Below are 26,219 nucleotides of genomic sequence, written 5' to 3'. Positions count from 1 at the left end.
GAGATACAACCGACTGCTTCAGTTGCAGGATTCTCAAGTTTGTTGAGTTGCCAATGGACGATGCCACTCGTGTAGGTGGAGATCAACAGAATTCGCTTGTTTTACATTAAAATGAAACATAACTTGCCGATTTTTAATTGTTGCTGTTTTCCCCAACCACTGATATTGATTAACAGGCACATATTGTCAGTATTAACTCATATAATCATGTCCACAAGACAGGATTTGCAAAGAAACTCTAAAAGATCTGTTCCAACTCTTGCACCTCAAGAAGCAGTAGTTGTTCGAGATGCGTAATATATAACAACTGGAACCAGCAGATCTGTATAGTGCATACAACTATAAACGAGGACGCTTCAATCACACAACAGCACTCCTGGTTTGAGGATGTTAGATCAGGCTTATTTTGTACAGTAACTTATCTATAATGATATACAGCAGCATTTCTTTTACCTATTAAGAAGGCATCCTGTCACATTTGCTTTCCCAGAGAGGGGTTGCAGCTGCAAGGGCATCCGCTGCGTGAAAACGTGCTAGATAAGTTGGTGGTTCATTCCGCTGTGGCGACTCCGGATTAATAAGACACAAAGCTGACAAGAAAATGAATGAATGAATGTCACACTTGCTTTGAGTGGATGAGAAAAATACAGCAGAATATTTATATATGCATATTTACACAGCATTCCAATAATATTTTAATTACTGAACATTTGCATTAATGTTATGGGCTCCAACGTCAAATTTTATTTTAGAAAGTCAACCAATTAGCCTTTTTTTCCCACAAAGATGTTTTTAAACTCCACTAAACAGTCTACATAATAGACAGTAAACCCAATCTGAGTGCAGAAGGCAGGCAGACACTTTCATGTCTTCCTGCAGGTGCCATCCCATGTGGTCTGTCAACATTTCAGCGGTCAGCAAACCGCCCGCACAAACATGTTTCGATTTTATCTAATCGTCTGGAGGGAAAACCCTTCCAGTAAACGCTGGGTTTGTTTAGCCCTCCACCATCCAGCCATACATAAAATACACAAATATTTACTGCATAATGGAGGTGAATGGGGGGGGGGTGTCCTTCTAAAGACCCATGCATATCCCAGAATCCCGTGCGCCGGGGAATGTATGTTTAATCCTGGTTTAATTCAAACAACAAACAACAATGTTTTAAGTTGAAATGCTTTGGCTCAATTTAAGACTGAAAATAGGATGGGAATTTTTCAATTAAGTTTTTATTTTAGACATTAAGACATTTTCACACAAAATAAGAAAAACAAACTGTTTAAAAGTAATTAGTTTGTATTAAGATCATTGAACTAATTACACTGTTTTTAATAAGTGGTATTATACTTATACTAAGACTTTTTGGTCTTATTTATTAATGTTTTATATTTATTATTATGTTCCTGTCTAGAAAATGCTTTTTGATTTAATAATTCTTATATTTCGACCATAAACAAGACAAAAAAATCTGTAGTGCAAGCTGTGTCTTATATATATCCTGTATTTAAGAATAGAAAAGTATTACTTTATCCTAATTTTGTGCATCTTTATCCCATACGGCAATATATGCATATACGTATAAGATTTCACACATACATAATGTGTATATATAGGGCCATATATTTGCATATTTATGTTTAGATGTTAAAATGTCTAATTAATATATTTTTTAGATTTATTTGACTTAAGATACTTACAATTTTTCAGATAAAAATCTATTTAAAAAACTATACATAAAAACTCTGCATGACCAAAACTTTGAGCTTGATTTAGCAGAACGGTGCCAATGCAGACTTGCGTAAAATAACTTAAAATATATTATGCTTTTCAAATGCATACTGTAACCTGATACAAAGCCCTACGCAAGTGAAAGGTCTCTTGTACGCTCAGAAACACATCACCTCTGACTTTGACAAGTTTCACCTATAGTTTTATTGAGAACACACGTGTGTCCTTCCCATGGCCTCAAGTGCTGAATATGTAAATCTAGTTTCAGTGAATACTCTTTTCATGAATAGCTTCGTGTATCAATGCAGAATGAACATAAACGTCACAGACAATAAGCAGGGTCCCTTTAAATAGTGGAAAATACACTCAAAATATTATGTTGCTACTTGTTAAAACTACTTATTTGAAATGAGCTGAATCAACACAATTCTTAACCTAAACGTAATTGTTTTATGGTCAATCCATTTAAATTTGTTAAAACAATTAAGTGAACTTGAACAATTGTTGGGACAACATGAAGCAATTGTGTGGAACCCAGCATTTTTTACAGTGGAGTTTGCTCTGATCTTTATAAAAAAATAAATAAATAATAATAATAAAGCTAATAAGTAAGAATTTGACCCCAGAATGGTTCATAATTTCAATTTATGATTGTGTTTATTGAGCTGTCTGAAACTGGCAGGTGTTACAAAGGACTGATAGCCCAGCCCTAGATGGCCGATAGTTCCGCCCCAGAGAACTGATTACCCCACCCTAAATGGCTGATAGTCCCGCCCCAGAGGATTGAAAGCAATGCCATATACGGCTGACAGTTCCGCCCCAAAGGACCAATATTCCCGCCCCAAAGGACTGACAGTCCCGCCCTAAATGGTAGATAGTCCTGCTTCAAAGGACCAATTGTCCAGCCCTAAATGGCTAATAATCCTGCCCCAAAGGTCAGATCGCCCTGCCCTAAATGGCAGATAGTCCCACCCCAAAGGACTAAGAGTCCTGCCCTAATTGGCTGATAGTCCCACCCTAAAAGGACTGACAGTCCTGTCCTAAATAGATGATAGTTCCACCCCAAAGGACTAACAGTCCTGCCCTAACTGGCTGATAGTCCCACCCTAAAGGACTGACACTCCCGCCCTAAATGGTAGATAGTCCCGCTTCAAAGGACCAATTGTCCAGCCCTAAATGGCTAATAATCCTGCCCCAAAGGACAGATAGCCCTGCCCTAACTGGCTGATAGTCTCACCCTAAAGGACTGACAGTCCTGCCCTAAATAGATGATAGTCCCACCCCAAAGGACTGACAGTCCTGCCCTAACTTTCTGATAGCCCCGCCCTAAAGGACTGACAGTCCTGCCCTAAGTAGCTGATAGTTCCGCCCCCAAAAGACTGACAGTCCTGCCCTTACTTTCTGATAGTCCCGTCCCAAAGGACTAACAGCCCGCCACTAAATGGCTGATAGTCCCGCCCCCAAAAGACTGACAGTCCCACCCTAAATATCCAATAGCCCCGCCCTACAGGACTGTTAGCCTCACCCTAAAGGAAGTAAGGTTATTGTGTTTGATTAAAGTTTATGAGAGCAAATAAAATAGATAGACTTTATAAACATAACTATTATGGACCACTTTGAGAGACGTTAACAATGACAATTGTCCTAATGAATTTCATTCATTCATTTTCTTTTTGGCTTAGTCCCTTTATTCTTAATCTGGGGTCACCACAGCGGAATCAACCGCCAATTTATCCAGCATATGCTTTACGCAGCGGATGCCCTTCCAGCTGCAACCCATCACTGGGAAACCGATACACACTCATTCGCACACATACATACACTACGGACAATTTAGCCTACCCAATTCACCTGTGCCGCAAGCCTTTGTATTGTGGGGGAAACCAGAGCACCAGGAGAAAACCCACGCGAACGCAGGGAGAACATGCAAACTCCACACAGAAATGCCAACTGACCAAGCCGAGGCTTGAAACAGCGACCTTCTTGCTGTGAGGCGACAGCACTACCTACTGCGCCACTGCGTCGCCTCTAACGTATTTCCTGTTTTACTATGTTCATTTCCTTAGCTTCAAAGAATCCAAAAAGGTTCACAAATTCATAAATAACGTTATGTTAGTGGTTAAATGTTGAGTTATGCTTGAATTCCCTTTGTTTACAGTTATTAAATTGTTTGACAACAAGCAGGAAATGTCCATGGCCCAATGACATCACCACACTGAAATGGTCTATATACATATAAAAATAAGAAGAGTATTTTTTTTTTTTAATTCATAGCGACTTTCAAACAAGGTAAATAATCTGCTAATAGGATGATGAAATCACTATTTTACTTATCCCACTGGCAAATTATTTTACCCTTTTAAAGGAAAAAAACTCATTTAAATTTGACATTATTTTTGAAGATAAAAGGATACTTTTACTTGTCTGAAGTCAGAATTATTAGCCCTCTAGAATTATGCGCCCCACTGTATAATTTTATCCCCAATTTATTTTTAATGGAAAGAAGATTTCTTCAACACATTTCTAATCATGATAGTTTTAATAACTCATATCTAATAACTGATTTATTTTATCTTTACCATGATTTCAGCAAATAATATTTGGCTAAATTAATAATAATAATAAATTTAACAAAAAAAAAAAACTAAATAATTAAATTAATAATAACAACAACAAATGCATTTTAAAAATAAAATAATACCAACCAAATTGTACAAAAAATCTAATAAAATAAAGAAAATAACAAATAAATAAAAAGGTAAATTAAATAATAACAATAATAAAAATATACAAAAAATATTAATTCAATTCAATAAAACGAAACTGCACAACTTAAATATATTTTCAAGAATTATTCTGTATTTCCAACCTCCGTCCAGGCCTGTTGAGCAGTTTATAGCGTATTCTGCATTCAGAGACTGATTTCCCGCTGCCGCAGCTTACAGAGACCGACATTTCACTGACGCTTCCAGACGTGATGTTCGGTTGAGGAGCTTGAACTACAGCAAACACACACACACACACATACACACAAATAATATATATACAGTTAAAGTCTGGATTATAAAGCCCTCCTGTATATTTTTTTTTCCCAATTTCTCTTTAATATTTCTGGAACAATAGGATATATGGTAACTGTTCACAGTTTATTAGTGTCTATTATTTAATTTATCTTGTACTATATTAGTTAAATGTTTAGTTTATGTCTAGTGTGTGTCATATTTTTGTTTTTAAATTGCACATTGGAGTATGGGAGAAACGCAATTTCAGTCTGCTGTGTAATGTACTGTTGCATGGTTTGATTGACAATAAAGTTGACTTGACTTGACTTGACTTGACTTGACTAATGGAGAGCAGATTTTCTTCAACACACTTCATAATAGTTTTAATAACTCATCTCTAATAACTGATTTATTTTATCTTTGCCATGATGACAGTAAATAATATTAGACTAGATATTCTTCTATACAGCTAAAAGTGACATTTAAAGGCTTAACTAGGTTAATGTTAGGGTAATTAGGCAAGTCATTGTATAACAGTGGTTTGTTCTGTAGACAATCCTAAACAAATATTGCTTAAGAGGGCTAATAATATTGACCTTAAATAAGTTTTAAAAAAATAAAAAACTTTTTTATTCTGGCAGATATAAAATAAATAAGACTTTCTCCAGAAGAAAAAATATTAAAGGAAATACTGTGAAAAATTCCTGAATCTGTTCAACATCATTTGGAAAATATTTGAAAAAGAACAGAATAAAAAAATCACAGCAGGGCGAATCATTCAACTGTATGTGGACTAGAAAGAAGACAAAATCTTGAGGTAAGAAGAGCATTTTGTAATTTTGTAATTCGAACACTGACTGTGAGTCTGTATCAGACAATAGTGGCCTGAGTGAAGCGTATACAAGAGGTGTTTTTTGGGCCTCATCGCTTTCCAAACTTCTTACCTGCGAGTAGAAGGATTTACTGGAACCCTCAGACAGGCTTTCACAGCTAAACGGCTTGTTGGCAAGGCGGTCATGTTTTCTCTGGCAGCGAATCAAACCCGCCGGACTACATCCAAAAGAACCTACACAACACAAACCTGTGGGATGTTTGGATGATAAATTGCCGACGTTCTGCAGTAGAACAAAAAATATTGGCCTCGCTGGGGACATCAGTCTTAATAATCTCGCAGTTAGTGGGTGGTTGAGCTTGCATGTTTCTCAAATGTCCCACAATTCACTTGGAGTGGCGTTTGACTACAGGTGGCGTATCAACGTTTGTCCAAGTGCTGAGAAGGTCAAGTGCCAGCGGTCGATGGGGGTGTTAAATGACACGTTTTATTCATTTAACAATTTCACAGAGGAGACCGCAAAAAATCCGAGACGTTCCTCGGTGGCAGAATCCACTAACGCCGGAGATTAAATCTGGAGCGCAGGTTTTTTTCTGGTCAGATGGAAGAAATCGTGTCATGGGTTCCTGTACGGTTACATGATAAAACAAACAGCAGAACAAAACTAGAGTACACGGGAAGCGGAAAGGAAACTTAAAGTTAAACAATATTTCTCACCAAACGCAGCGTGGATGAGTCAAGGCCTTTGGACATTGCTAGACGATGCTGTCACTGGGTTAAAGTAAAAAAGAAAAAACATTTCTCAGTAGTTTAAGGCTACTTCACTATAAGACATGATTTTCTTATTTAAACTTTTTGTCTCATTTCTAGTCAAAACATTTTCAAGAAGCATTTTGTGGACATGTGAAAAAAATATTCAGAAATATTAAATAAAAATTTCATGAGATAAATAAATAAAAGTAAATAAAAATTAAATGAGATAAATAAATAAAAATAAGTAAAAATAAAATGAGATAAACACATATATATATATATATATATATATATATATATATATATATATATATATATATATATATATATATATAAATACATGAAAATTAGATAAATAAATAAAAATTAAATGAGACAAATAAATAAATAATAAAATAAAAATAACAAAAAATAAAATGATAATTTATTAAATAAATAAAACAATTTAATGATAACTAAATGAATAATTTAAAAAAGTTAAATGAGATAAATAAATAAAAATTAAATGATATGAATAAATAAAAAATAAACAAATAAAATGAAAATCAATTGAGATAGATACATAGATAGATAAATAAATAAATAAAATTATATAAATAAATGAATGAGATAAATAAACAAATAAAAGTTGAATGAGATAAATAAATAAATAAATAAATAAATAAATAAATAAATAAAAAACAAATAAGATTAATAAATAAAAATTAAATATATAAATAAATAAATAGAAATTCATAAAAACGAAAGAAGATAAATAAATAAAAATAAATAAAATTGAAATGAAATAAATAAATAAATATTATAAAATTAAAATGAGATAAATAAATAAAATGAATAAAAAATATATGAAATAAATAAATAAATAAATAAAAATATTCTATAAATTATATATTTTTTAATATATATATATATGTATTCTGCCAATGGAGCAAGTAAAATAATATTTTTTGGTTTGAAGTATAAGACATTTCTTTTTACCAAATTGCAAGATATTTTTTTGTTTACATTTTTTACTTGTCTAGAAAATGCTTCTCAATTAAAGTACTTTTAAATGGTTGGTCTTTTGTTGTGTGTGTTTTTTTTGTCTCTTTTTTGGTGTGCAATAAGAAATAAAATTAAATTGCAGCACTTCATGCTTAAGAATTAGTGGCTTTAATTACAGATATTAAATAGTTACTACTTTATCACAATTCAGCATATTTTATTTGACGAATGAGTAGGAGAGATGAAAAAACACAGCCTACAAAATATTGAATATATACACTCTAAACAGTTCCAGCAGACCCCAAAACTTGAGAAAATTAGATGTGACAAAAATGCTAATTTTTGTCGTCATTTCTGTCACCGCCCCTCATATTCCAGACTCGTATGCTGTTATTTTTCCTGTGTAGCATGAATAGTTAACAGGTCTCTATGGTTAACATGTCTATCAAATTCTAGCAGCATACATTTCATGCGTTCATTAAAGTTATACAATAGTTTTGTGTGAGGAAAACTTGCACTAATACTCAAAACGTTGCTAGTGCTTATGAAAGAAGTCTCCTATGCTCACCAGCACTGCATTTATTTGACCAAAAATACAGTAAAAACGCTAATATTGTGAAATATTATTAGTTTCATATAGTGGTTTCTATTTTAAAATATAATTTTTTGAGAAACTTAAAGCAACATGTTTACTTCAGTCTTCAGAAATGATTCTAATATATTTATTTGAGCTCAAAACATTGTTTTCTTATAAACATAATACAAATTTGTTTTAGGGTTTTTGGATGAATAAAGTGTTTAAAAGAACATCATAAATGAAAACTTCAACATTAAAAATCTCTTTATCGCCACTCAATTCAGTAAATGCTTGCTGAATAAAAATATTCACTCACCGGCCACTTTATTAGGCATACCTTACTATTACCGGGTTGGACCCCCTTTTGCCTGCAGAACTGCCTTTAACAGATTTAACAAGGTACTGGAAAATTCCTCAGAGATTTTGCTCCATATTGACATGATAGCATCGCTTAGTTGCTGCAGATTTGTCAGCTGCACATCTATGATGCCAATCTCGCGTTCCACCACATCCCAAAAGTGCTCTATTGGATTCAGATCTGGTGACTGTGGAGGCCATTTGAGTACAGTGAACTCATTGTCATGTTCAAGAAACCAGTCTGAGATGGCATGGTGTGTTATCCTGCTGGAAGTAGATATCAGAAGATGGGTATACTGTGGTCATAAAGGGATGGACATGGTCAGCAACAATACTCAGGTAAGCTGTGGTGTTGACGAGATGCTCAATTGGTACTAATGAACCCAAAGTGTGCCAAGAAAATATCCCCCACACCATTACACCACCACCACCAGCCTGAACCACTGATACAAGGCAGGATGGATTCATACTTTCATGTTGTTGGTGCTAAATTCTGATTCTACCATTCACTGTAAACCCTAGAGATGGTTGTGCGTGAAAATCCCAGTAGATCAGCAGCTTCTGAAATTCTCAGACCAGCCCGTTTGGCACCAACAACCACGCCACATTCAAAGTAACTTGAATCACATTTCTTCCCCATTCGGATGCTCGACCTGCAGCAGATCGTCTTGACCATGTCTACATGACTGACTGCATTGAGTTGCTGTCATGTGATTAGGTGATTCGTAATTTGCGTTAACAAGCGGTTGGACAGGTGTACCTAATAAAGTGGCCTTGAGTGTAAATTTCTATTTTTTAAAAAGCAAAACATCTTTTGAAAGCTTAGACAGTTTATTTTCCAATGTACGCTCTGCCCCATAAACATGGAAATATATGGAATATTTTAGTGTCGCACAGAAGTAATTTGTAGTTGATGAGCATTAGTTATGTTGTGAACCTCTTGCCCCGAGACCCATATATGAAGCGGTGCTATTTTGTGGGCTCCTTGAAAACCACCTTGACCATTACGTTTGCTTAGGAGGCGAGCGGACCCACCCACAGGCTTGATTTCACTGAGGTTATGGTCATAATCTCTTGGGACAGTGGTCAGCCAAAACTGTTTACTTTCTTCACCCTGGTTCACCCATGTTTTGGGAAGGGAGGGTCTCATGGTCTCAGCTATGAGCTATAATGTTCCTCAGAGTTACTGCATACAATTTCCATGCAGCTAAAGACCAATGCTAGGTGGTCAGTACAATGCTGATATTTTTTGGTGTTAGTGTGTATCTTTTGTCCATTTGAATAGACATTTAACTTCTGTTAATGTGTTTTTAGAGGCGACACGATGGCTCAGTGGTTAGCATCGTCGCCCCACAGAAAGAAGGCCGCTGGTTCAAGTCCCAACTAGGTCAGTTGGCATTTCTGTGTGGAGTTTGCATGTTCTCCCTGTGTTAAAGTGGGTTTCTTTCGGATGCTCCGGTTTCCCCTACAGTCCAAACACATGCGCTATATATTGAATAAAATAAATTGGCTGTAGTGTGTGAATGTGAGAGTGTATCTCCCAGTACTAGGTTGCAGCAGGAAGGGCATCCACTGAGTACACACATGCAGAGCTTAGATTTGGCCAGCAGGGGGAGAAATTTACAAAGTAGGACCAGTGATCTCTTCTAAATTTTGCTTGTTTGATTGTACTTTTCTTTTAAACTGGTCCTATATAAGATGTAAAATAAATCTGTGCTGTCCCCAAAGTGTGTGTGGAAGTTTCAGCTCAAAATACCACACAGATAACGCTTTATAACTCTTTGAAGCTGCGCCTTTTAGGCTTTGAGCCAAATTGTGTTGTTTTGGTGACTGTCGCTTTAAATTCAAATGAGATCCTCTTTTGAAAAGAGGGCGGAGCTACAAATGCCTGTGCATCAGCATAGCGGCAGATTCAAAACAGGATCCGTGTTATCTGTGTGAAAAGCTAAAAACGTCAAAAGAAGTGTCTTAGAATCCATCAGTCTATGGAGAATACAGTGTTCATTTGTGCATCCTAAAACTCATTTCTAATAATTAGTTAGGGGGACTTTTATTTTACATTTCGGTAACTGTAACTTCTGTAAGCTGAGTAATGGACTAATGAAGTGGTTGACTATCCAAACACAGCAGACTGCGTCCACCTGACCAATTAGTTTCCTTTGATTAGTATTGGATGGTACAGTATGCAACGGATTTATTTTCATTTCTACAGTCAGAAGTATTCCCAGTGATGGGTTGCAGCTGGAAGGGCATCCGCTGAGTAAAGCATAAGCTGGAATAGTTGGCGGTTCATTCCGCTGTGGCGACCCGACCACTGATAACCAGGGACTAAGCCGAAGGAAAATGAATGAATGTTTTTCTAAAATAGTGCTTTTTTCAATACAATAGGGGGCGCTAATAAAACGAGAAGATAATCTACTTTCTCATGATCTGTTGTTTACACGCATATAAGTTAACATGATCATCAAGCATTCGGCAGCGTATAAATAATCGAAACCGTCAAAATTTCCGGAATGAAATGCCAAAAGCTGATATTTAAACATTTCCTCAATTTAATTTGAGTAGTTCAAGCTACTTATTCAAAAACAACACACTTTTTTAGGTGTTTTTGGGAACAACTTAATTGTTTTATGTTCAATCCACTTAACTAATAAGTTAACTTAATTGTTTCATGGGTTCGTGTGTGGAACCAAATATATTTTCAAGTGACAATACTCTGTAAACCAGTAGCGTTCAGTTAGAGTCTAGCTCAGGGGTGGGCGAACTCGGTCCTGGAGGGCCGGTGTCCTGCACAGTTTAGCTCCAACTTTAATCAAACACACCTGTTTATGGATTTCCAGTGATCCTGAAGACACTGATTAGCATGTTCAGGTGTGTATGATTAGTGTTGGAGCTGAACTATGCAGGACATCGGCCCTCCAGGACCAAGTTTGCCCACCCCTGGTCTAGCTACACCCTGGGTTCTGCCACTTTGGTCTTGTAAATTCTTGTTTTGGTGGCAGAGCTCTGACACTACTCATGTCTGGTCCTGTTTCTGTCTCTGTGTGCGTGCGTGCGTGCGCGCGCCATCGTGGGTGTACGCAGAGTGTGCGCGCTGCCGCTTGATGTGGCTCTTGTACTAGTGTTTGTGTTTGTTTTGTCAGCAGCGCGCTGCTTTATTCTCAGCGCCTCCGTCTAGTTGGTTTCAGTTTTGGTTGGCGCTGAGATGAAGCATGCGTGTTGCTTATGTGTGAGCGCACGGTAAGGTGTTCTATCGTGTGCTCGTGTCTTGCGTCTCTTTTCAAAGCACGTGGCTCGGTGTTTACATTGTGGTCACGTGCTTTTATCATGTGCTTCAGTGTTGTGTTTGTTGTCATGAACTTGCGGTTAATGAGTTCTCTCATTGGCTGCATGTTCTTGTCCTGTTAAGTGAGCGCATGGCTTGTGTTGTCTATCTGTGTCATGCGCTCTCCCGTCTATTGTCTTGTCCCACCCTCCTTGTTAATTTTCTACAGTTTATATACCCCTCACATTTGCTGTCCTGTGCCAGTTCATCATCACATGTTGTTGTTTGAAGTCTTGTCCTGTCGTGTTTCCAGTCCTCATCCTTGCCAGCCTGCCCAGTCCTGTTTGTATGTGTATGCATTTTTTTTGTTAATGTTTTCCCCCTCGGGGTAGTTTATTTTGCATTTTATTTTATTATTATTATTTAATAAATTCCCATTTTTCCTGCACTTGAGTCCTCGCTCCTTTTTCCCCCATTTCCCCTCACCAACCCTGACATTTGGTTCCTTTCTGTTGCAAATAGTCCGTGCCTCATACGCTTATTTCACATTGCTGCTAATTTAAAAAACGAAATAAGTGAGGCTGCGGTGGAAAGAAACCCGGAAGTTTAGGATCAGCACAGTTAACGAAATGTAAAATAAAAGTCCCCCTAACTAATTATTATAAATGAGTTTTAGGATGCACAAATGAACACTGTATTCTCCATAGACTGATGGATTCTAAGACACTTCTTTTGACGTTTTTAGCTTTTCACACAGATAACACGGATCCTGTTTTGAATCTGCCGCTATGCTGATGCACAGGCATTTGTAGCTCCGCCCTCTTTTCAAAAGAGCACAATCTCATTTGAATTTAAAGCGACAGTCACCAAAACACCACAATTTGGCTCAAAGCCTAAAAGGCGCAGCTTCAAAGAGTTATAAAGCGTTATCTGTGTGGTATTTTGAGCTGAAACTTCCACACACACTCTGGGGACAGCTCAGACTTATTTTGCATCTTATATAAAGGACCAGTTTAAAAGAAAAGTACAATCAAACAAGCAAAATTTAGAAGAGATCACTGGTCCCGCTTTGTGAAATGCTTCCCCTACTGGCCAAATCTGAGCTCTGCATGTGTGTGTGTGTGTGTGTGTGTGTGTGTGTATTTGTGAGTGGGAGAGGGCGGTGTACCACCCTGTTTCCAATGAAGGTGTCTCCCTGTGCATTTCTTGGAGTGTGTGTGTGGTTTGTCAGTCTGGTATACACTTTGGCACTCATGGGCAGCAGACACACACACAGCTGTAACGCCTGCTGCCCATACCAGTCTGAACACCAAAGGGGACTTACACGACCCAGCGGTGCAATAAATCTGTTCATCATTCCTTCAAGAGCTCTGGACGGACACACAGGACGGGTTTTCTTCTGGACCACTGGAGTTTGGACATATTAACATGCTTGATTTCAGCTGATGCTCGCGGTTTAATGAATGTACAGACACATGCTGGCCTTCAACAGCTGTAAAACATCAGTAACATGCGGTAATAACTGATCTACTGAGAAACAGCATTACATGTGAGTATATTTTCAATGTAAGCAGCATTTCAATGCAGTATTCCTCGTGTTATTAAATGATAATAATTATTCATTTGCTATTTTAATTTATGTGTTGGGCACAGTTTAATTGAATTCACTTTAGTGCAAGCTAATAGAAATTCAAGTGCATTTTTTTTACATTAAAAGTATATTTTTAAATGCATGTACATGGTTAAAAGTATCAAAAAGAGTAAACATTCATGAAATATTGAGGTTTATATGTATATATTTTTTGCTATTTACTCTGCAGTGCACAATATAAACAAATGATTTCTGAAAGTTACTAAAAATACTAGTTTAAGTCAAGTTATTTTGTAATAGTATCCTTCAAAACACAACATTAAAACAATTACATCTGTAAATTACTAAAAAATGTGCAATAAATAAAGTCTTCCTATATTTGTTTAGCGTTTTATTTATATATGCAGATTTACAAATGATAATATAATGATAATAATGAACTAAACTTCTAAGGAATACATGCAGAATACTACCAAAACACTATAAAAATGTTGAATTTTGAACTGTCTTGTGTTTAGTTGTCCGGCAGTATGTTAAGGCACTGGGGCTTTGCTGTGTTCCTGCTAACAATCCCGATACCCATCCAGTCCAGAGCCACTAATGCTCCCAGCAGCAGACAGTAAGTCAGGACTTCCTTTACTATATTAACACCGAAGACTGATTTCTGCGAGATCTTGAATAATGAAGCATCACACAGCTGAATTGAGGCTGCCATCTGCTGGTGATAGAAGAGGATGCCACATTTTTCGGAAAGCCAATGCTAAATAAATACACTTTTGCACAGTGAATTAGGTTTAAACAGGAAAATAACTAATAATTATCACCACAATTCAGATCGATTACATTAAGAATAATTTTTTTGTATCACACTTAGTTTTAAATGTTTTAAATCTCAAGCTAATTTTCTGGCACGCCAATCTAAACATTAGATATTAGATATTTTTTATAAAAAGAGCAAAAGTTTCCACAGAGGAGATTTTAGGAGTCACTTTTTATCACATTACCCTTTTTTTGGAGAATAAAACCCCTCAGGATATAGATATTAATAAAACTATACTATTGGTGTATGTAAGTATAGATGTATTACATTAAGAATTAGATAAATAATTTGTATAATATTTCTAGTGTTTATGTCTCATTCATTCATTTCCTTTTTGGCTTACACCCTTTAATCAGGGGTCGCCACAGTGGAATGATCCGCCAACTAATCGAGCATATTTTTTTACGCAGCGGATGCCCTTCCAGCTGCAACCTATCACTGGGAAACACCCATACACGCTTATTCACACTCATACACTATGGCCAATTTAGCTTACCCAATTCACCTATAGCACGTCTTAGGGGGAAATTGGAGCACCCGGAGGAAACCCCTGCGAACACGGGGAGAACATGCAAACTCCACACAGAAATGCTAACTGACCCAGCTGAGGATCGAGTCAGCGACCTTCTTGCTGTGTATTGGGTGGAAGGGCATCCGCTGCGTAAAACATATGCCAATAAATGAGAAATAAGAAAATTTATGAATTAATATGCAAATAGGAATTAAATATGCACTAATTTGCATACATTTATAGAACAAAACTCTAAACATTGGATGAAGTTAGGTCCCAAATTCTTTATTCTAATTTATTATTTACTAACTTATTTACTTACATAAGAGTCGATGTTATTACAAGAGATTTTGGGAACGTCTTTTTTATCACTCTATAATTTTAAAAAAATTCTCCAAACTAGGGTTGCACGGTTACCGGTAGTATGGCAATACTCATACTGTGGCTCCAAAAGACTGTCATTAACATTCTATCCACAATACATAAGGTTGCATGTGAAGTAGTCACTAAAATGCTGACACGTTTGTGCAACAATAGACCATTTTATTTTAATAGTCTGTGGAGTTCTTTAAGGTTGCACGTTTTCTGACGTTTCAAACGCACTCCTGAATCGGTTCTGTTCCTGTCAATATGATTTAGTAGCTACAACAACCGCAGCAATCTCTTATGAAGAACGACTCACAAAGTGAAATTTTTAACAGGGTTCTTACACCTTTTCCAACTTCAAATTACAGCACTTTTCAAGCACTTTCAAGGTGCAATTGTATGCTTTTCCAGCACCTAATAACCACGGTTAATTACGTTTACATATGTTGTATGTACTTTTTCACAAATCCATTGTGCTATTTTAAAAAACAAAAAATTGCTGAGCACTTTATAGCATAGATTTATTGGGATAGTTTAGCCAAAATGATTTTAAAAATACATTTTAAAAATTTTAGTTATTCGATGAAGTACGCTTGTGAAATGATCTTACAGTCAGATTTTGTTTGGGTGTAGTCCCAAACTTTCATGATCAGTCGTTCATGATATTTCATGTGCATTGCTATTTTTTTGCAGTGATTGGATTGGCGTTTCAGGTTTAAAAATCTGACTTAAAAAATTAAGTTGTCTTAAATTTCAGAAGTTCAATAATCAAGTTCATTCATTCAATTTCTTGTCAGCTTAGTCCCTTTATTAATCCGGGGTCGCCTTCAGCGGAATGAACCGCCAACTTATTCAGCAAGTTTTTACGCAGCGGATGCCCTTCCAGCCGCAACCCATCTCTGGGAAACATCCACACACACATTCACACACACACACACACACACACACAAACACTATGGACAATTTAGCCTCAATAATCAAGTTAAAAAATACGAATTAAAAACATTTCTAATAGGACATAATCAGTATTATTAACTTACAAATGTTAATAATTCAATTTAACACAATTCAACATCAGATTGTTTTGGCTTATTATTAGCTCCATAAATGCGCGCATGTGCTGAACATTTTGCAATGTAAACTGGTCGCACGACAACAATTTATGCACTCGCACAAATGCTCCCAAATATATTTTGAGGTCACATAGACAAAATTGTATGCATATGCAACCAAAACAGTCACAATTTCAACCCCTGCAAATTCAAGCAGGTTCAAGCACTTTGTCCAAAATCCAAGCACTTTTCTAACCTTGAAAACACTCTATTAAAAATCAAGCATTTTCCAGGATTTCCAGCACCCGTAAGAACCCTGCTTTAATTACTTTGGATGGTCACTTGAGAAGACTGAAAAAAAACAATAGATAAAAAACTTAAAATGGCAACAGGAAACATTAAAACACTTTTTGACCACTTCATAAAGCCTAATTTTGTTGGAAAAATGCTCTTTTTGCAACAAATTTTATTTGGTATAGTTTGTATCTTTATTTTAATGTATTTTTTGTTGGTCAGTTATCTGCAAAATAAACAAAAAAAAGAAAAAAAAATTAGGTGAAGTGACATGCTAATAATAATTATTTTAATAATAAAGGAATTATGAATTAAATTCAAGTAAAGCTATTATAACAGGTAAAATATATTTTATTTGCTTCCCAATTAATGTAATATATTTGGTATTGTGATACGTCAGCTGATATAGTATCGTAAGGTGATTAATGGTATCGGGACAACCCTACTCCAAACAGCCATAAAAAGTAAAAACTTTTTCTAAATTACAATTTTTTAAATACTACGTTTAAATATGCAAATAAGCACAAAAATCTGAACATTGGATAAAATCAGGTTCAAAACTCTTGATTTATTTATATGAGCGCTGCTGAAGGGTACATTTATAGCCAAACGAGCCATTTTATTCAACTGAAATCTACAGACACAAATTGTAAAAGCTTAAAATAAACCCTTAAAATTGTAATTTAGGAGGTTTTCTTTACATTAGAATAAAGTCACTTCACAAAAAATAAAATTTTCGCCTTTAGTGCCTCGCCTTAAACCTGAAGTTGCTGACTTTTATTTGAGTATGTTGATGTGCTTATAACTGAAATAAGGGCGTGGTTAAGAATATTCCTCAGCAGTTGCTATGGAAGCCATCAAGCTGACGTGAACAGAAGGATTGCCACTCGAAACGCAGAAGCAAATGCTCACTGATTATTTATCCAGGCAACATGGTGGCTCAGTGGTTAGCACTGTTGGCTCACAGCAAGAAGGTCGCTGGTTCAAGTCCCGGCTGGACCATTTGGCATTTTTGTGTGGAGTTTGCATGTTCACGTGGGTTTCCTCTGGGTGCTCCGGTTTCCCTCACAGTTCAAACACTTGCGCTATAGGAGAATTGGATAATCAAAATTGTCTTTAGTGTATGAGTGAGTGTGTGTGAACGTGAGAGTGTATGGGTGTTTCCCAGTACTGGGTTGGGGCTCAAATTGCATCCGCTGCATAAAACATATGCCGGAATAGTTGGCGGTTCATTCCGCTGTGGTGCCCCCTGATAAATAAGGGACTAAGCCAAAGAAAAATGAATGAATGAATAAATTATTAATTATTTAATAAAATAAAATAAACATTGCAAATTTAGATGTCAAATTTAGAATTTAGAAGTCAATTTTGTGTCTATGTTCCAGACGGCGTTCAGTCGGTCACGCTCAGATGATGCACGACAGGAGCCGCTCTCTGCATGACCGGAAGAGGCGCATGTGGCTCCAGGATCTGCTTGAGCAGGTGCACACGGCTCAGGTGTGGGACTCACCCAATCAGAGCGAAGGGAGTGTCCAAACTCTGTCCTGGCCCCGCCCTAAACACACCGGCAGCACCAAAAACATCCCCTTGGGCTATCAAATGGAGAGTATTGGGACGCGAGACGACCTGCCGCAGGAGACCAGCAAGAGCCTGACATATGAAGAGCAGCCACTGAAAGCGGCCATGAAGAGGAAGAGTAAGATGTGTTTGGGCCGATGGAGAGAGCGGGACAGGAGGAGAGACCGAGCGTGTGCCTTCCAAATGCAAATGCACATGAGAGAGTGATAAAAGGGACGGACGATTGCATTGACGGCCATTTGAAGAGACGGGAGCATTAAATAAACTGAGCAGACTTTATGCAAATGAGATGTGGTCACATGATCAGTTGGAACGCATATTGGAAGAGACATTTAGCGAACTCCAATGGAAAAAAACTGCTGTCAGTGAACACTTTTTTTTTTTGAAAGGGGGGGGGGGGGGTTATAGTTCTCCTAGGGTTAAACAGTTTAGTTTTACCATTTTTAATCCATTCAGCTGATTTCCGGGTCTGATAGGAGAACTTTTAGCTTAGCTTAGCATAGATCATTGAATCGGATTAGACCATTAGCATCTCGCTTAAATGACAAAAGAGTGTTAATAGTTTTTCTATTTGTAAAATGAAAAGTTGCTTTTATGCAGATTGTGATTGTTACGGCAGAAAGAGAGCATATTACTAGCCACATCGGGCTAATAAATAGCAACTTTTACTGTATAACTATATTTTACTTTATCATATATTTTACAATAGCCTTCTGAATTAATGACTGAACTCAAGTTTGAGAATAGTTGTTCCTTTAAAGAATAATAATATTATTACTATTATAGTATAGTGTTTGTGTGAGTGTGATAAAACCAATTAAATCTTTTAATAAGTGCAACTATTACCATTATTATTATTATTATTATTATTATTATTATTATTATTATTTTTATTATTATTATTATTATTTTTATTATTATTATTATTGTCTTCTGTAATAAAAACTATCATGCACATCTTTAAAAATAGCAACTTTTACAGTAGAACAATATTTTACTTTAGCTGTAATTTTACAATAGCCTTCTGAATTAACTTCGGAAGTTTTTGATAAGTTGTTTCTTTTAGGAATAATAATAATATTACTATTATAGTATAGTGTGTGTGTGTGAGTGTGATTAAACCAATTTTATTAAGTGCAACTATTATCGTTATTATTATTATTATTATTATTATTGTACTTCTGTAATAAAACCTATCATGCACATCTTGATATGCAGGAGCACTTTTAGCTTAGCTTAGCATAGATCATTGAATCGGATTAGACCATTAGCACGTCAATTAAAAATGACAAAAGAGTTTTGATAATATTTCAATTCATGAAATGAAAAGTTACTATTACACTGATTTTGATTTTTACGCCAGAATGAGAGCATATTCCTAACCATATCGGGCTAAAAAATAGCAACTACTAATTTTCCATCAGTCCTAGTACACGATGTAACTACAAAAGAGAGAAGCTATCAATAGGAAAATTATCTTATTTAATAAATTTTTTTTTAACTGAGATGCTAATGGTCTAATCTAATTTAATTATCTATGCTAAGCTAAGCTAAAAGTGTTTCCACCTCACCCTTAGATCAGCTGAAATCACTCAACAATGGTAAAACTGCTGTTTAAAATGTAAAATTAGCCTGTTTTTTGGTATGGGATATAGAGAGTAGAAAAGAAAATAGGACGTATTTTTTCTTTATTATAAACTCCTTAAACATTTTTGTATCTTAGAGCCTAAACTGATACGTAGAAATGGCTTCATATACAAACTAATTTGCATTAACTAGACTCAACATTTCATATAATATTTAATTTATTGTTGGAATATTTATTCCCTGAATGTATCTCAATGCTGCTGATTTTGATGAGATTTTTAAAATGCACTTTAGATAGTCCACATTCATTTTTTAAAATGTTTTTCTATCTTTTACATTTCAGTTTTCTGCCTTTCTTTCACTTCAGTTATTGTTCTGCTATTTTCAATTAATAAACCGATGAGCAATAAATAATACGGCTGAATAAAATGATTCATCTGCATTATGATAATCATAGTTTTTATTATTAATGTAAATGTATGCATGCATTTGCTATTTAATCATAACTACTGACTCAGGATGGTGGAATAATCGATCAGTGTGTGACAAAACAACAATTATACACGTTTCACCACACATCACATGCTAATGGATGGAGAAGTAAATGCGATGTCTAATGTCAACTTCCTGCACAGGGTCACATGTCATGCCTTAAAGACCCATAAAGCCCAGAAATCAATCACCAATCAATAAGTCTCCAATCAGGGAACGAGAAATGGAAAAACAGCAGGTAACCATTGACACACATTTATTTAAAAGATGACATCTGCTCATTTCTTTCTACAAAATCTTTCATGACAAGTCGCTTTTTGAGTAGGCACGATTGATCATTTGTAAACGGCACTTATTTTAAAGAAGAAATTGGTGAATCCCTGCTGGTTTTATTTCTGTTCTTACAGTGCAATTATAATTCTACATTTTTAAAAATATCTTTAATCTAGAAATGATTTGTGGGACCATAAATACATATTTTTTTTGGAATACACTGATATCTGAGTGAACAGATGAAATGGTGAGTAATTTATTTTCTCTGGAAATATGTGAGAACATTTTTGATATTTATTAATAATTCAAATAATTAAACTTAGTTTTACTATAAATATTACATGTAACTATTTTTTACTTTAACATTTCATTTTTAATAGCCTTCCGAAATAACTTCCGAACCCAAGTTTGTGGTAAGTTTTTTTCTCTATGATAATATTATTATATTATTGTGTGTGTGTCTGTATGTGATTAAATCAATTACATTTTTTTAAATAAGTGCAACTATTATCATTATTATTATTATTATTATTGTCCTTCTGTAATAAAACCTAGCATGCACATCTTGATATTAAACTATAAACATAATTAAATAATACAAAAGAACATGTTTAATTTTTTGGAGAATATATGGTGGCTGACAGAGCTTAGCGTGCTGCAGTGTAAGAAAACACATGCAATTACGAAAAACCCCCAGCAAATTAAGAAAAGATCTTCAACCATTCCACAGAACACATGCTGCGTTTACTCACAACTCAAACAAATAGAGAAAACACCGGCAATTTTCACAACACTTGCAAAATAAAGGAACACAATGTCAAGCGGAACCTAAAAACGTGACAGATGCAGCTGTTCCTTGACTACTGCTCACTGAAGCTGTAGGTAATCGTTGAAAGGTGAGTTTTTTGTTTGTTAATTTTTTGATCCGTTATATTTTGTATTTTATTAGCCTAAATCAGTAGTTTCCAACCTTTTTTTTTGCCTGAGACCCCCGTTTAACCTGGCATATTATAAATATTATATAATAAAATAGTATAAAGCTCCCTCCACATTTAGTTTATTATCGCTCATATAAGTTCGCAGTAAGGATGACATTTTTTTTCGTCCATTTTTTTTTTCAAACTGTATGTTTATTACTATATCCAGGAATGTTTATGCACAAATAATAGCCTAATGTAAAATATAAAAGCAAAACATCAGTAGGCCTTTTGTAACAAAACAATGTAAGCCTTTACGCCTTGGGGTCGAAAACTGCTCTGGGCGTGTCGCGGTGTGGAGAATGAGTCGTCTGCAAATATCTTATTAATTTAGATGGCCTCATACATTTGTCAGCAAGAACTTTGGCGCAGATAATGCACTGTGTTGGGCTCAGGGAAAATGGAATAAAACCATAGTTCAGGCTATCTTAGTATTTCCTGCATTGTGTCTGTCCAATTTGTCCATTTTTTTGGACCAGTCAGGGGATGAAATGAACTAAGCCAACATGAATGTTCTCCTAATTGTCCACTGCTAAAAAAAATGTTAAAATATTCAATTCAATTCAATTCAGCTTTATTTGTATAGCGCTTTTACAATGTAGATTGTGTCAAAGCAGCTTCACATAAATGCTCATAGTAACTGGAACATTATGACCTGGCCCCCCACAGAGCTCGCTGAGGCATCCCTTGTGGGCCAGGACCCCCCATTGGGAACCGCTGGCCTAAATAACCATTGCTGTTTCTCAATTCCAAGAACGCAAAGAACGGACTTGCGTTCTTGTGGAGACCGGTCTTGCCAGGTGTCCTCGGAAGAACGAACTCAGGAGACCACGAGAACAGATAACGCGTCCTGTGAGAAATAAGATGCTGCGCTCTTCCTGATGGTCACGTGACCATTTTTAATGGAAAATTATTTAAAACATTACAGCATTCATACAACGATTTATAGTTTTGTTTTTTTTTACATTTTTTAAAATATATATGATGCATAAAGACTTAACAAATATTCATTGCACAATAAAAATAAAACTGATTTTAATAGGAATTTCAGCAAATAAACACCCTATAAACACCCACTCATAAGTTAAATCTCTGAACTTAATAATAAACCTATATAAAATGCTCCGCTTTTCACTTCCAGTGACTTCTGAGACTTCTCGAGCGAGTTCGGTGCTCAAGTCTGCATTAGTGCGTCCTCGATATCAAGAACACATCCGGGAAGTTTCACGTGTCCTCTGTTCTTACAGCCTTGAGTATTGGAACTGAACTTCAGCCGATGATGACGTTACAAGAGAACACACGGACACAAGATCGCTGAAGAACGCATATTGAGAGACAGCCCATAACCTAAATAGCTGGGTCCGTCATGTTTTAGGGTCCCCTTGAAATATTTCCATTGTGTTCCACACTATTTGAAAGTGTTGTGAGAAATTGCAGACGTTTTCATAATTAGTTTGCGTTGTGAGAAAATGCAGTGCGTTTTATTCACTGATTTCACTGTGTGAGAATGCGTGTTTGCGTTGTGAGGATTTGCAGCACATGTGCTGTCTAACAGATAAATATTTTTTCTAAATCTGCTGGCATATTTTGCAATTGCATGTGTTTTCTTAAACTGCGGCTTGTTAAGCTCTCTCGGCCACCGTAGAATACAGATAGTAGAGACGCTTTCTGATTGGTCAGATCTGAATAAACAACCCATGTATGCAGCACACAAATGCTTGGCATGCACATCAAATTATTCATATTATGGGATTTGATCTTTCTTCCAGCATCTTTTAACCTTGAAAAGTTCAAAAAAGTGACTTTTATTAACATTTTTAATAGTTTAAAGTGATATATTGTCTGAGTTGGTGATGTATATTACACTACAAAAACTTTGTAATGAACTGTATATTTTCTGTTAATTTACGGACTTATTTCTCTGTATATTATTTCTTATACAGTATTTTAGTATAAACTATTAAAATGTCAATAAAAGTCACTTGGTTAAAGAATCACGAAACACCAAAACACATTTTTTGAGCTGTTGACAGTCGTATATGTGTCCCACACTGATAAAAACACTATTAGGACACCTATATTTCACTAAAAAGTGTAAATTGGTTGTTTTTTCGTTATTTCAAGCAAATTCGTACTTCCGGTTTGAAACTAATTTTTGAAGTTGCGTCACGGCCATGAGATAATAGCGTGTATTCCAGCGTGCAGACTGGACGTCTGTGCCAGAGTGTGTCTTATTACGTCTTACAGTGTGATGCATTAATGCATGAGTAAGGCTTGGTTTAAACCAATCAGCGCGCTCTATTGTGCAACTTCATTAATATTCATTACTGTCACAGTGTTTAGACGACAGAGACGCCACGTTGTGTTGGCAAAACAAGAGTGAAGTGTTGCTTTTATAGTTTGCTGCAGTTAAGTTTTGTTTTCATTTTCTCTCTGTGAGAGCTCAGCTGGAGTCACGTGTGGATTAACAGTGTACGCGACGCTCGACAACAATAACTTACGTGTCTAAGGAGGATTATTGTTTACCTGAGAGCTGTTCTCATCTGCAAACGCTGAGATCCGGATTCGCTTGTAGTCCTCTCTTAATAAAGACGCGGCTCTAGTTGCTGGTGATTGTCCTGTCTCTACAGATTTGGTAAGTGAGCGACCAGTGCTCTTTGTGTATTCAGTTTGTTCATATCAAATTAAGTTAACTACTACACCGAGTGTAAACATGTTAGCACCACAACCAAACTTTAACCTTGTGTAGGATTTTCGCCGCATTTTGTGACCGGAATAACACACGCGGCTTTCTGACGCTACCTGCCGTGTGCATCTAAGTTTCCATGAAATGCGGAGGGTTTTTTTCTCTCATTCGCCGTGCGGTATCAAACATTGCATGAAAAATACACGCTTAGAGCAGTTCCTCGAATCAAATATCTAGTTTCTCGCGAGGGACATGAATGAATTCCCTGAATGAAAGAGCCAAACTGCAGTTAAAGTCCACCATTTAATCATTTGGCAAATAATTCGACTACAGATGTCCATGTAAACACCATCACTTTCTTACTTCGTGGTTGTGTGTTTTGACTCTGAAACTCAGCGTGTGCCCAAATATACACTCCCACTCCATCCCTCTTTAGTTCCTCCGACACTCCACCCTAAACAGAGCTGGACACGCCCACTTTTCTGACTTTTTCCAAAGTAGAGGTGTGAAAACACTCTGCTGAAACGAGGAGGTTTCATGGCCCTTTAAACTGTAGAGTTGAATTTTCAACATCAAAAAAAAAAAGTTGACAGAGCAGAGATCAACATCCCATAATGCAATTATAACGTAATGTGAATCACTAAATACAGATTCATTAATTTAAATTCATTAATTTAGTGTATTTTACACTATGAACTGCTTCCATTTTTTTACAGGGCGCCACAAACCCCTATGGCATGATCTTTGCATGCACTTGTGGGATCATAGTGGGCATTGGTTTCTGCGCCAACCTCCTGGCCTTCTCCCTCTTTGCCAAACACAAAAACCTTCGTAAAAACCGCCTGGACGTTCTCCTCCTCAGCATGGCTCTGGCAGACCTCCTCATGCTACTTCTCATCCCCTTCACCGTCCACTCGGCAGTCACTTTCACCTGGCCCCTAAACAACACCTCCTGCAAGGTCTATCAGTTTCTGCTGGCGTTCTCTCTGGCCGCCAGCACGTACTCCCTGTGCGGCGTATCTATGGTGCGTGCCATGATCATCACCAACCCCTATCGTCCACCAACTATGGACCTGGTGGTGCTCATGTTTATTCTGGTCTGGGCTCTGAGTTTCTTTATAAGCTTGCCACTGCGTATTTTTGCCACTAAAGAAAGCTTAGGTCCGGGTTTGAGCAACTGCACTGTTTGTCTGCCAACTACTCAAGAACATCACTACCAAGTCGTCCTCAGCCAGTTTGTGCTTTACTATCTAATCCCAATGCTGGTTATTGCTGTAAACTCAGCACGTATGGCTGTTTTTCTGCATAGGAGGCCAGTTTTGTCCCTCGCCAGCACCCGTAATACAAGACGGGCGTCTCTCATGGTGTTTTCAGCAGCTGGGACGTTCTCATTGTGTTGGCTGCCTGGTTATGTTCTGGAGTTGTGTGTGTATTTGGGACTTTACCGGCACGGACGCTCGTGGGAGATGTTTCACTTCGCCTGCACGGTTCTCCAGTATCTGCATCCCTGCGTGAACCCCGTCCTCTACGTTCTGCTGTCCAAACGCTACAGGAGAAAGAAAGACTGGTTGTTCGGATGCAATAGGAAACGGGTCCATCCACAGGTCATCAGCACCATGGAAAGTTTCTGAGAACATTTGGATTCATTTAGAAGCCAATATTCGATATACTGTGATGCAATTGAAGTCGGAATTATTAGCCCTCTTGGATTATTAGCAACCTTTACGTTTTGTTTTCCCAATTTCTGTTTAATGAAAAGATTTTTCAGCACATTTCTGAACATAATAGCTTTAATAATTCATCTCTAATAACTCATTTCTTTTATCTTCGTCATGATGACAGCACATATTTTTCAAGATACCACTATTCAGCTTTTCAAGAGTTCACACTTAGCTGATGATTGATAGTAAAGCTAGTTTGGCGTGCTGTCCCGAGAGAGAGCCCTGAGCTTATAAGATCCTCGAGCCCTGGGCTCCCTCCCGTTGCAAGGCGAGAGGGGAGTTTGAGCTCAGGTAGATCTCGATGACTCCCCCTCTTGCTTGTTGTAGCTAAGTGTCAGATATGGATGTTGAAGGTGTACTCAGAGTTTAGCTAAAATATTTTACATTAATTGTTTAGAGTGCTTGTTTTTGAACTGTAGGAGGAAACCGGAGGACCCGGGGAAAACCCACGCGACCACGGGGAGAACTAGCAAACTCCGCACAGAAATGCCGTCTGGTTTGGAAAGGAATTAAACCAGGGGCATTCTTGCTGTGAGGCAACAGCGCTAATCGCTGGCCACCGTGACGCCCGTTTGAAAGGAGGGAAAGTAGGGTTGGGTGTGGGGGTTTCTTCAAGACGAAGATATTGAGATGAGAAAAGTCTGGTTATTTATAGTGAGTTAAGGATCGTCTGATAGGATATATTAGCTAAAGTCGGAACAGCTGTGAACAATCATAAGCACTTGATCCTCTCGAAATTTGTTTATAAATAAACTTCACAAAGTGATATCTAA

The 26,219-nt window shown here is 36.7% G+C and overlaps 4 protein-coding genes across 28 annotated transcripts in view; 2 read left to right on the top strand and 2 right to left on the bottom strand.

The window, feature by feature from the left end:
* Positions 1–25,235, bottom strand: part of tmpob (thymopoietin b) — a 51,331-nt gene extending 26,096 nt beyond the window's left edge. For 3 of the 25 annotated variants that reach the window (XM_087310767.1, XM_087310770.1, XM_087310773.1), the window contains exons 1-6: positions 25,171–25,235; positions 12,823–12,990; positions 6,280–6,333; positions 5,675–6,188; positions 4,598–4,727; positions 454–590 (exon numbers count right to left, since the gene is read on the bottom strand). Coding sequence is in view for 6 of the 25 variants with exons in the window: in XM_087310761.1 (XP_087166887.1) it covers positions 4,598–4,683 (86 nt within the window). In the remaining 19 variants the exon portion in view is untranslated. Of the gene's footprint in view, positions 1–453; positions 591–4,597; positions 4,728–5,674; positions 6,334–8,213; positions 8,501–12,822; positions 12,991–25,170 lie in introns of all 25 variants that reach the window. The other 22 variants (XM_087310778.1, XM_087310784.1, XM_087310785.1 and 19 more) reach the window with 15 other exon arrangements.
* metap2b (methionyl aminopeptidase 2b) overlaps positions 1–26,219 on the bottom strand; it is a 171,569-nt gene that overhangs the window by 127,470 nt on the left and 17,880 nt on the right. The window lies entirely within an intron of this gene.
* Positions 13,602–17,988, top strand: pthlhb (parathyroid hormone-like hormone b). The gene is given in 2 exon segments (NM_001043324.1): positions 13,602–13,708; positions 17,518–17,988. Coding segments are annotated over 2 exon segments (489 nt in total). The 5' UTR covers positions 13,602–13,619; the 3' UTR covers positions 17,918–17,988.
* On the top strand, positions 21,187–25,356 carry LOC147837633 (galanin receptor 2a-like). Its single transcript, XM_087311635.1, has one exon. The coding sequence runs from the start codon at positions 24,463–24,465 to the stop codon at positions 25,354–25,356; it is 894 nt and encodes a 297-aa protein (XP_087167761.1). The 5' UTR covers positions 21,187–24,462.

Source organism: Danio rerio, chromosome 25 (assembly GCF_052040795.2).
Source record: "Danio rerio strain M-AB ecotype USA chromosome 25, GRCz13ab, whole genome shotgun sequence".
Lineage (NCBI taxonomy): Eukaryota > Metazoa > Chordata > Actinopteri > Cypriniformes > Danionidae > Danio > Danio rerio.
This window is presented reverse-complemented; position numbering and strand designations above follow the sequence as displayed.

Coding starts and splice junctions, on each gene's coding strand:
- LOC147837633 (XM_087311635.1), top strand. CDS start 24,463: ATGATCTTTGCATGCACTTGTGGGATCATAGTGGGCATTGGTTTCTGC.